Raw genomic sequence first — 12,821 nt, 5'->3', positions numbered from 1 at the left:
GACGAAAGATGAAAAATTAATTTCCCAAAAGTTTGCTTTTGGGAATATGGACTTAACCATGATGTTTATTTCATTACAGCCAAAGGATTTTGTGAGCTGGATGCTCATCAGTTGGATGAAGATTTGCATATTTTACTTAGTTTCATGGATAAAATTTAGAAGAAAGATGATTTTTAAATGCCTAAAAGGCATGGTCAGACACTGATAGACTTTGAAAGACTGATGGTTATTCCACAGAGGAATATGTCACATTAACAGACTAAATAAAAGATTGCAGAAATTCAATTTAGAAATCCCTTGTTCAGTGCTTGTATTCAAATTGCTGGATTGTGCTAGGGTGTCACATATGGGTAGACTCCAGGTCTTAACTGGCATTAAGTTTCTCAGAAAGAGATACTCTTTTTGATCAGATATCTGATGCTTTAAAAAAAAAATTCCAAGGAAAGCAGTCATTTCCAGCAGCTTTCATGACGCAAATTGAACATTGTGCAGTGTCACAAGGGACAGAGGACTCAATGATTGCGGCCTTTCCAGACCATCAGATACGGATGGGGTACAGGTGTCAGTACAACAGAAGAGTCAGAGACAAAAGGAGTGAGGATGAAGACATTTTTAACAGAACTAGCAGGTGGCAGGATTTGAGTAGTTTTAATAGACAAATGCACCCTAGGGACGCCCAGGAAACTGTTAACAGGCACCTTCGGAAGTGACTCAAAATATCATTCTGCGATGAACTGCCCAAAGCAGAACAGCAGCGTTCTTGAACAACACATGACACTCAGAATTTGGAAGTTGAAGATAATGATCAGCCTGAGCAAATTGTACTAGTCACAAGAAGTTTTAGTCCAGTAATGAGTGCATTCGTTGCGGATTCATTCTGTTGTGCCACATTGGATACTGGTTGCACCTCAATAGTGTGTGGAACAGACTGGTTAAAATGTTATTTATATTAACTCAGTAGTAAGTAGTAGAAAATTCTACTTGTTTCACGTTTAAGGATACATATGAACATAGGTACTAGAAGCAGGAGGAGGTCATTCAGCTGCTCGAGCTTACTCTGCCATTCAATAAGGTCATGGCTGATCTGATTGCAGTCTCAACTCCACATTTCGTCTATCCCAATAGCCTTTGACTCCCAGGTAAGTCAACAATCTATCTAACTCTGCCTCAAAAATACTCAATGAGCCTGCCTCCACCGGTCTCTGGGGTAGAGAGTTCCAAAGACTCTCAACCTCAGAGAAAAAAATTCTCCTCATCTGTCTTAAATGGGAGATCCCTTATTTGTAAACAGTGTACCCTAGCTCTAGTCTCTCCCACAAGGGGAAACATCCTTTCAGCATCCACCTTGTAAAGTCCCCTCAGGGTCTTATGTTTCTTACATGATGACAACACATTGATGTCACTGAAAACAGTGGTGATCTCATGAAAATAGCTGGAGTTAGCCACCTTATTAGTATAGACATAGTTTCTAGTGAGATATTCCTGTTGCTGGGCAAGCCTTCCATGAAAAAGGCACAAATGAAATTGGGTATGGAAAACGATAAAACATTTTTGGAAAGTCAGTAGATCTGCAGTTTTCCCAATCAGGGCATTATTGCTTCCCCTTAACAAAACCAGTCACTTCGAATCAGAATATTAAAGAAGTGTTAATGGCAACAGGTGATAAGAATTTGAGAGAAAAAACAAATTGTCTTAAAGTTACATAGACAATTTGCTCATTCTTCTTGTCACATTAAAAATCCCACTAAAGGTGTGGTGAGGATGAATGCACAAGGCTCATCGAAGAGATTAGTGAAAAAATACAATATATGTAAAAATACATATCGGAAGATGTCACCATGACCTATTGTAGTCTCCCACTGGCACGAGACTTTAATGAAGTAGTGGCCATGAATTTAAAGGTGTGGGACAAGGACAAAAATATTAATTTCAATTCAATCTTTCTACAGTAATAAATGGTAAGGATGAAAGGTTTATTGTAGATAAAATCATGGAAAAATGGATAGGGACTGTACTGGGAGCACCAGCTAAGTTTCTGACTGACAATGGGGGAGAATTTGTCAATGACGAGTTTAGAAACATATGTGAAAATATGAATTTTGTGGTCATGAACACCGCAGCTGAAAGTCCTTTCAGCAATAGGTTCTGAAAGAAATCAAGGAGTGATCAATGAGATGCTCTGTAAGGTCTTCTGATCAACAAAACTGCAAGCTAGCAATTGCCCTGACATGGGCAATCCCTGCAAAGAATTTGCTTCAAATAGTTTGGGGCTATAGTCCTGATCAATCTGTCTATGACAACACCTTCTGTGCGGCATGATAGTTCCCCGGCCCTAGAAGGGACTACAATTAGTTCAGTTTTTTTGTGCACACTTGAAAGCTCTATGTGTAGAGAAAAGGGCATTCATCAAGGCATAAGTCTTGGAGAAAATTCAGATAGCTCCACGGCAATGCATAAGACCATCCAAGATAAACTTTAATCCTGGAGGTTTAGTATACTATAAAAAAGAGGGGAAGATCTGGGGAAAGGGTGTTGTGGGAAGACAGTGGTTCTCCAAAATGGTAGTCAAACTACTGAGGCCCATTCATCTTGGTTAATTGGGATTGATACATTTTCAGAACCTGAGCAATTAATAAATGCAATGAGGCACTCTGTACCTCACTCATATGTTTCACAGTTATGAGGAACAGAATATGGTAGATAAGGGGCCAAATGGCAATAGGCAGAATGATACTGACACACGGAACGGGGCTATTATATCCAAAGGGCAACTGCCTAGAGTCGGTACTAGGATGACGTACATATCAGAAGGTCCAGTGAACGGAGGGATGCGATTACTATATGGAGAGTAGGTAAAGCTGTCACATTAGCTAAATATCCAAGATGATGGACAAGAAATAAGATCTACGGGCCGGCAAAGTGAAGTGAAACAGCAGAAAGCAAGGAAATGCAGCATGAGTTCTCAGTGGATCTGGGAGTGACTTTTGCACTAGGAAACAATCATGTACTGGTGACAGTATCGCTGATCGTGGAAGGGAGATATCCTGTTGCAGAAAGACATGGGAGGGCAAGTTGAGGCCATAGCTTGGCTAGGCTATGTTAACTACAGAAAAAATTAGGAACACTACTAGAGCCAGAAGCCCTTAAGACTGGGAAGTTTTTGTGGCTGCCAACAAAAATGGATAAATTAATAATAGGGAAAACAAAAGTAAAAGTTGAATAGTTGGAAGGAATTGGGTCCACTCTGAAATGCTAGAGAGGGGACAGCCAGTCTTATCACACAAATGGATATGTCAAATAAAGTCCTTACAGATGAGATATATAGACTAGTGGCTCAGGATTTCAAAGAGACCTGGAGATCAAAATGTTAGAGTGGACTCCCAAAAAAGGCATGCTTGCACAAAGAAATTATTGGAGACCCTAGAAGATAGGTGTCTTGTATTATGATGTGATATACAAAATATGCATTGTTTCTTCCTTTTTCTTCAATTTTGAAATATTGTTTCTGTGTTATAAAGTTGAGGGTTGAAGTTAGTGCATTAGATGTTGTAAATATGGACTTTCAAAAGTTATTTGACAAAGTGCTACATATAACAGACTTACTTGGAAAATAGACGCGCATGGTATTAAAGGGATGGTAGTAACTTGAGTACATAATTGGATAAAGGATAGGAAGGAGGGAGTATTGATATATAGATGTTTTTCTGACCGGACGGAAGTGTGCAGTTGAATCCATTAGGGCAATTCTTTTCCTTTTATAAATGACCTGGCTTTGGGTACAGAGAGCACAATGTCCAAGTTTTGCAGATGATACAAACTTTGGTAAGGTAGTAGATTGTATGTAGGGTGGTAGCAGATTTCTGGAGGACATAGACAGCCTGGTGAAATGGGTGAACAAATGATAGATACAATTTAACGTGGATAACTGTAAAGTGATGCACATTGGCAACCAGGCTTGTACATGAAGAGGACTAATTTGTAGTATTATGGGAAAAAACTAGGGTGTGGGACTAAATTGCATTTCAAAGAGCCAGCACAGCTATGATGGGCTGAATGGCCTCCTTCTGTGTTTAAGATTCTATAATCCATGTTTCACTGTCATGCTCCACAGTTGATTAGCCTGTCTACAGTTATTGTCCAGGATCACACACGGACCAAATGCTGAAGGGAGTCCAGTGTCTATGGAAACATACCTTGGCACAAGTCAATGCCTTCTGGAATAGGTGGGAGAAAGGTGGCAGGGCAACAAAAATAAGCACTGGTTGGAAGTTGGGGCTTCTGCCGAGACAGAGAGATTATTTCTAGCTTAAAGTATGATTATCAGCTTGGCCTAGTAAACTGCAGTAAGGAACAGTAGAAGAACTTCAATTTATCTGAATATACACTAGAATCAATTATGTGGTTCAAGGGAAAGGAGAAAATATCACTGACAAGCAAGTCCAAGTGCAATGACATTTTTCCCATACAATAAAAAATTCTACAAGCCATGGCATTGTGCATTTTTAATTACTTCTTGATATGCTCAGGTAATTAGTTAATACAAGTGTGGAAGAAGAGGGAATTGCAAAATTGGCATGTAATTAACTGCAGTGACCCACCCCTCCCCATTTGCTGCACGCAGAATCTCCAGGTTAGTGAGCAGTAAAGCTATTGTTTGTACCCATGTTAAAAACTGAAAACCTTTTTTAGTGTGAAGACAGACGTACCAGATATGCTCATTTGCTTTATCTCACATACCCGCAAAAGTGATGATCAAGACCATTGGGTTACAAGAGACTCTTAAACTAAATTCCATTTTTATTACGAGTATCCTGGGTTTTTGCTAGTATTTAGGTAATGCAGTTGCAACTTAATCTGCTTATAATTAGAATTACTAGTTTCTGGTGACTGAAACAAGTTCCATTTTTATTACACGAGATTATGGGATTACATTCCACATGCCTGTTTTTTTGTGAAAACCACACGCTTGATGGTGACTGTTACAATTTCAGATTTGTACATTAGTATTCTTTGGGGTTCAGGGTCACTGGTCACACCATAAGCAGACCTCTCGGTCCCCCATGATCCAGAGTGCATCTTTTATTACTTAAAAAACAAAGTCACGCATATATATGCAGCACCTTTCATGGGATAGATATTGGCCAGGAAACTGGGGAAAATTCCCTGGTTCTTCTTCAAAATAGTGGTATGAAATCTTTAACATCCAACTGAGAAGTCAAATCATCTTATCCAACGTGCTATTAAATGGAAGCTTGACTCAGGAATTGTAGTGGGGAATCTTGGCCCACATGCTAGCTCATGAATTGGGTGCTGCCATGTGAATTTGCAGGGGAGCGGATTGAAATGGCACTTCATCAAGAAGACTACGGAGATTCGGAGTGGCCCCGCGAGGCATAAATGGAGCAGTAGCAACCCAGAAAACTTACCACCCCTTTCCCCATCCAACTAATGCTATCCCCAAAAGGACAGACTCCTGGGTGCCCGAATGGCCCATCTGTTTCAGGCAAGAGGCCCTATGAGTATTCGCATCAAGGTCCCATGGCAGCACAAGCAAAGAAGGTCAAAAAGATATCTTTTAAAATTAAAAGATAACTTCTAAAATTATTTTTTGGTTCCAGGAAAAACAGGAGTTGGAATTTAAATGAATTTTTAAGCTGTTCGCTTAATGTTGAGAAGAAATACTACTTTAAACGCTGCAGCAATATTCTGCATAAAGAGTCGTTTGGTAGTACAGAACTCGAGTATTAGGGAAAAAAGAGACATGTCTAAGCTTTTCGTCTTGCACTCAACAGGACACTCGCTAAGAATACCAATATAAGGGGAAAACAACAATTGATACTGTATGTGAAGAGAATGCTGATTGGTTGGCAAGTGGCACTGTCATGGAGAATGCACAACTGATGGTGACTGACAAGCATTGTTTGAAATTTAAACCAGGCAGCTTGACCTGATTGGTCAAGGCATTGTCCTGAGGAATGAGTCAGCGAATGGCTGTCATTTGTTTTATTTAGCTGAAACAGGCGCAGTGTATGTACATGTTCTTTCTGTCTGAAAAAAACAGGGCCCTGTGTATTAATATACGTAAATTCCAGTACACACAAATGCAGCACATTGCAAGCACAGACTGACAATCTTAAATTGGTTGTCAGCGTAATTCTTAGCACATTGAGGATTATTTAGCAAATGTTGTCCAATCGCAGAATCACTCTTAATATTGGACATTGTGTTTTGAGTTTTGCAATCACGGGCTTGTTGGGTATGGTCTGTACCCTGCCTGTTGCGAACAGCGACTGGGACATGCTGTTTGATATGATCTGCCAGTATTTGTGATGTACAGCCTACATACCTAGCATCACACTGGTGCTTATTGACAAACTTCTAAATAGGGCCCGAGCCATTTGCTCACCATGTAAACTTGATGCTGAAATATGGCACATCAAAGGCATCCTGCAGGATAACGGCTACCCTGAAGACACCATTTTGCGCTGTGTAACACACAAACTCATGAACGGGCTGAAGGCCGTCACTTTCGGCCCTGAAAAGTGCCCAGTCTACCTCAGGTTACTCTGGCAAGGTATCTCAAAAATATCAGCAACAGGTAAAGCTAGCTGTTTCAAGCTGCTACTATGCAGGAGCAGCACAAGTGGTATTTGCCACAAATAGGATGCTGCCATCAAGCCAAAAAGACATCCTGCCTATCACACAAATGAGGAATGTGGTATATGAATTTCAGTGCCACTGTATCATAATCGTTATTCAAGATACTACAAAAATTGAGCCAGTGCACTATGATCAGTTGCTCACCTTGTAGCTCAGTGCATGGGAATAGGTTCACTACAATTAATTATCATTCAATCTTACAACATCTTCCTCTTTCTGGTTAAAAATTCTGAGCACATAAATATCTTACTAATTCAGCACCCGCATCCCATGCAACATTAAGTACAACTCAATTATCATCCCCACTTTCACCGGCTGCCTAACCCTGAATGCATTGGTTGAAAAGATCCTCATCCTTGCTTACATTGTCTTTCCACATTCCCGCTGCTGAAAGCCTTACATTTCAGCTCACACATGACACCCCTCGGAAACAGACCTACTGCGCTTCCATCTTCCTTGCTTGATTACTGATGGCACAGCCTCCAGCTGTCACAATCCAGCATGCAAGTTCTCTCCATAACCCCCTCTTATCTTGTTATATCTCCAGCTTCAAATGCCTCCTCAAAAGCAATTCTTTGATCACAAATTCTGGATTATCCTTTTCACGACTGATTTCCTAGCCTTATGCTCCTGAATTCCCTTCCTAGATCTCTCTTCACTGTCCCCACTGTCTCCCTTTAAAGGCCCTCCTTAAAATCTATTTCACAAAGATTTTCATTACCTCCGCCAGCCCACCTCTTCCCCTCCACTTTAATATCTCTATATTTAGCTTGGTGACAATTTTCACCAGATTACACTTCTGTAACCTACTTTAGGACATTTGCAAAGTAGAAGGTGCTATGTAAGTGCAACTAAATCAGCAACGTGTCTAGATGAATTCTGGATCACCATTCTCAACTCCCCGTGTAGCAGGCAGGGCTCGCAAAAATACTGCCAAACAAATGATAGGCAGGCCTCAATGCAGATGATATGAAGACCTCCCCAATTACTTTTGTTAAGTAAATGACTTGGCCGTCAATATGCACAGTTCAGTTTTCAGTGGGTGAAACAAATGACAAGAGAAACAATCATTGCAACTCAAGGCAAGAAACACTTAATCCACTGTATTTTGCAAAAGTCAAAACCATTTAATTATACAAATTGGGCGCCCATGTGGTTGACAGATGTTGGAAATAATATTGACGTGAAGCGATTGTGCACCCTGAGGCATCAACTGCAGAGGCTTCAATCAGCACTTTAATGCTTTGTTGTTTAAATGGCTAATTCCTCAAGAGGCCCAATTTACCTACATTTCCATGAGCAAAAGCAAGACCTGAAGTTCAGAAGTTGTCTGAAATATCACACAACATAAGGCCCATAAAATATTAAAACTTGCCTTCCCACTTGAATGCCAGCAAGGTTGTTATTAAAATACTTTAAATGTTTCTAATGCAATTATGTTCAACTTTCAGCCACTTGTGGGTAAACACAGAGATAAAATGTATGAATGAAGCAAACCAACTGCAAAAGACAAAATTCCACAGATAAAACTATTTCTCATTTATAACTTAACTTGGTTGGATGCAGATATCTCAAGAATCCATAAATGTCTTTTCTTATTTTTTCTTCAGGGAAATATGTAGACATTAAACGAAGGTAATAACTAAACACCTAACTCAAAATAAGAACAAGAACAGAAGATTTAAATGAGGTGTATAAAATTACTAGGGGCTTTGGTAAAGTGGATAGGAAGGACTTATTCTCCATAGCAGAGAGATCAATAACCAAGATTCGTAGATTTAAAGTAATTGGCAGAAGGGTTAGCAGGGAGCTGAGGAGAAATATTTTCACCTAGGGTGTTGTGGGGATCTGGAACTCATTGCCTGAAATCCTCATTACTTTTTAAAAATATTCGGACATGCCCTTGAACCTGTAACCTACAAGGCTATAAACCAAGTGCCAGGGGATGGGCATAGGCAGGATAGCTCTTTTTTAGCTGGCACAGATACAATGGACAAACCGGCCTCCTGTGTTGTAAATTTCTATCATTCAATGACTCTAGAAGCAGTTGGTGCCTAACCTGTCTCACTGTTTTTGTGATGCTAGAGTTCAGAAACAGCAGGATTCCCAGTGTGCACGGAGATTTGTTTCCTTGAGGGATGGTATTCACATCTCAAACAGTGCATCAAGTTCCACAAGAAACCAGATGTGTACTGTGTACAGCTTGGTTCACCTTGCCACACACACTAAAATTACTCAAATATTTCTATGCAACATATCAATGACCATTAATTTCTAATGCATTGATTTCAATTTTCCACTTACATGTTCATCAGCTTATAAATACTCTCCCCCACCCCATTCAGTTTAATGGACAGGAAAGCCATGGGGAGCTCAATACATTGGAAGAAAATCCTGGTTATTGTGTGTATTTACCTGCTGCTCCAAGTGTCTGATTGGAAGGGCTGTGGAGTTGACACTTTCAAATGGATGGTTAATCACAGAGTTGAGGTATCATGCGGTCATAAGTCACAATTTAGGAATCAAAGGTTAGTTAAGCAGAACTGTTTTACCAAAAAGAAAGCAGATTGTGAAATGCATTACCTGCAAACAGGCAGGTAGAGATCGATTCAAGAGATGATTGGAGCCAATTTGGGTTGAGGGATACACTGAGAATGACATTGATTTCTGAAAAGTGACAACTGATCTTTCCACAGTTATTTTCACAGTTTAGGGGTTCTTTTTGTAGTTCACACACATTTTCAAAAGTTACACTGTGAACTTTGTTATTTTTAAGTTCTAATATTCTTTTGCATTAGATCAGCAAATTTTTGGTAGGAGAGATGATTGATTATGTTTACCTCACTTTAAATATAAACAAACATTAAAGACAAACACAGAAAGAAAGAAATTGCATGTACCACATGTTTTATTTCTGGCATCTTAAAAGGTGTTACTCACCTGATCTGGGGTTTAAGGAGTCGCACTGTGAGTTGTACATTTGCACAAATGCCTGATGTCGTTTAACCAGCTGTGCTTTACTGCCCTGAGTTGACAGTCCACACTCCTTCAACTTCTTCCTCAAATCCCGTTCAGAAATCAGATTATACACTAGCTTAGGCAGCAGTTTCCTTTGATTCACAGAGCTTGAATGGAAAAACAAACAAGATAATATGACTTATAATATTTGCTCACCAGAATGAGGTGGGTTTGACCACAGCAAGATCAGACAAATATACTTTTTTTTAAAAAAAAGGTTATGTATAAAAACAAAAATATACTGTATTACAAAGGGCTGAGGGGTTTCGGAGACTGGAAAAACTTGGGTTTTTCTCCTTAGAGCAAAGAAAGTTAAGGGGTGTTTGAATAGGGGTGGTCAAAGTTATGAGGGGTTTTGATAGATTAGGTGGGGAGAAGCTGTTTCCACTGGGAAGAGGGTCAGTAACCAGAGGATATAGATTTAAAATAATTGGCAAAAAGGCTTGGGTGGGTGGTGGGGAGGTAAATAATGAGAATCTTTTTTTCTTCAGCAAATAATGATGATCTGGAATTCACTGACTGAAAAGGTGGCGGAAGCTGATTCAATAGTAATTATTAAAGAGAAATTGGATAACTTTATTGAAAGGAGAAATTTGCGGAGTTTTGGGAAAGAGCACTGGATTGGGACTAATTGGGAGAGCCTGCAGAGGCACAATGAAAACAAAAAAGACTTGCAATTGTATACTGCCTTTCATGAACACATGACACCCCAAAGTGCTTTACAGTCAAATAAAGTACTTTTGAAGCATTATCAATGTTGCAATATAGGAATCATGGCAGCCGATGTCCACACAAAAGGCTCCCACAAACAGTACTGTGACAATAACAAGATAATCTGTTTTAGTGAGGAATAAATATAGGCTAGGACACCACGGGTAATACCCCTACTCCTCTTTGAAATAATGCCACGGGACCTTTTATGTGCACCTGAGAATGTAGGCGGGGACTCAATTTAACGTCTCATCTGAAGGGCAGCACTTCTAAAAGTGTAGCACTCTCAACAACTGAAGCAGTAGCTTGAGATATTAAGCAGAAATATTACAACTTTTTACCTATTTCCTGGAACTCTCATTTATTGATTTAACGCATTTAGCCAATCCCAGGACTGTACAGCTTCATGTACAATCATGTGCCTCTAGACTGTGTTATGATCCCCAGAGGGACCAATAACTTTTTTACAGAAATGTGAACTTTCAGTGACTGATTAAAAGAATCAGAAGACAAGATTTAAGGCTCTAAGACTTTTACTGTAAAAAAAAGAATTAAAAGCAACATTGGCTAAACACTATTTTTATAGACAACTTATATTTCAAACTATAGAAAAGAACCGTCCCCATTCAACGTCTTAGAAAAAAACTCCTCCTCCACAGCTATTCTTCACTCTGTCCCTTATATGGACCTTTCATTCTCCAGGAACCAGTCCAAAGTTATTCTCAGCTTATGACGACTTGTTTTCTTTCTCCTTTTCCAGATAAGCCAGATAACTTCTAATCCCCAAAATGACTTTAATGGTGAGGGTTACCCAGGCGATTCTTCCCTCTAGGGGACTGGGTAGGGTAGACACTGGGAGGATGTTTCCACTTGTGGGAGAGACTAGAACTGACAGACACAGTTTAAGAACAAGAGATCTATCTTTTACGACGGAGATGAGGAGAATTCTTTTTCTCTCAGAGGGTCATTAGTATGTGGAATTCTCTTCCCCAGAAAGCAATGGAGGTAGGGTGATTGAATTTACTCAAGGCAGAGTTACGTAGATTAGGAAGTCAAAGATTATAGGAGGGCAGATGGGAAAGTGGAGTTGAGACCACAATCAGATCAACCATGATCTTACTGAATGGCAGAGCAGGCTCGAAGGGCTGAATGGCCTACCCATGCTCCTAAGTCCTATGTTCCTAGCTAAAGCTAGACAAATTTTGCAAACCTTCATTTAAATTCCCACAAATTTGGTCTCTTCAATCCAAGTGTGAGCGCCCACCCACATTCTGTATGGTGAGCATTAGAGACTGGCCGCCTCCGTTTCTCTGAACTCACTCTCTCTGTCTCTCAGATTCTTGCAGACTGACCTGTCTGAGGTTCAGGAACATTTTAACAAAACCCTGTAAGCCGATACTACACTGCAAAGGTTTGCTAAGACCTGTCCCCCTCCAATCCATCTCCATGGCCAATGTGAATTACACAGGTCTTGCATCGAGGTAGAGATGCTGATTAACTATCTTCTAAAACCCCAGTTCCATTCTACATTGGAATTAAATAGACAGCTTAAAGTATAACTGTTTATAAAGCCTGACATTCTCAACATCTCCTTAAGATAGGTTAACATTCTACCCATAGTCATCACAAATACCCCGGTCATTATCCACAGGTATGAATATCTTGCATCTTTTTCCCAGTAAAACAACCTGGACACTGTTCCTGCCCCCCCCTACCCTTTTTACCAGCCTTTAACCGTTAACAACCACACCACCCAAGTTTGTTGCCCTGGCAGAATTCAGAACAGGTCACATGACCACCTTCATTTTACCCTAAATTAAAGAGAGGCCCAAAGCATCATAATCTTACAAACTTCATATTTGTAACAACCATAAAAATGAAGACAAAGGCCGAGATTTTCCGTGCCCACTGGCACTGGCATGTTCGGTGACGTGAGAGGACAATATGGCGAGAAAGCCAAAAATCGGTTTCACGACGCCGCGAAACCAGTTTACAGTCGTCCACTCAGTCCGTCGATGGCAGGCCGTGTTTCCCGCCATCAGACATTGGGAACCTCATTGTATTACATCAGCATATCATTATAAGGCCTGCCCGCCGGACCCATTCCACCGCCATCGGAGGGAAAACACGCTGACGTGTTTGACAACAGCATACAAAAGGTGTGCACCTGATGGGCTGCACTTTGCTCTGGGCTTCAAGGTTTGTTTGCTTGCCTTGCTTCGGGCAGCACTCAATCATTGGCACCGGGCTTCACAGACAGCACATCACTTTTAGGGGGGCTCACGAGCAGGTTACTACCTACCAGATCAGCCATATGTGGGTGGCTTTTTGATGGCTGCAGAACTAGGGTTTGCTTGGGGAAGGGGGAAAAGTGGCCTCAGGCAAGGGAAGAGGCTGCTGGACGAGGGCTGTACTGTGGAAGGAGGGTATCC

General features: G+C 40.5%; 1 protein-coding gene across 1 annotated transcript in view; it reads right to left on the bottom strand.

Annotated features, from left to right (window-relative positions):
• The window catches only part of rad18 (RAD18 E3 ubiquitin protein ligase), a 277,327-nt gene that overhangs the window by 160,709 nt on the left and 103,797 nt on the right, over window positions 1-12,821 (bottom strand). The window contains exon 7 of the mRNA XM_078542926.1: window positions 9,601-9,785. Within this exon, the coding sequence (XP_078399052.1) occupies window positions 9,601-9,785 (185 nt within the window). The remainder of the gene's footprint in view (window positions 1-9,600; window positions 9,786-12,821) is intronic.

Source organism: Cetorhinus maximus, chromosome 6, assembly GCF_964194155.1.
Source record: "Cetorhinus maximus chromosome 6, sCetMax3.hap1.1, whole genome shotgun sequence".
NCBI lineage: Eukaryota > Metazoa > Chordata > Chondrichthyes > Lamniformes > Cetorhinidae > Cetorhinus > Cetorhinus maximus.
This window is presented reverse-complemented; position numbering and strand designations above follow the sequence as displayed.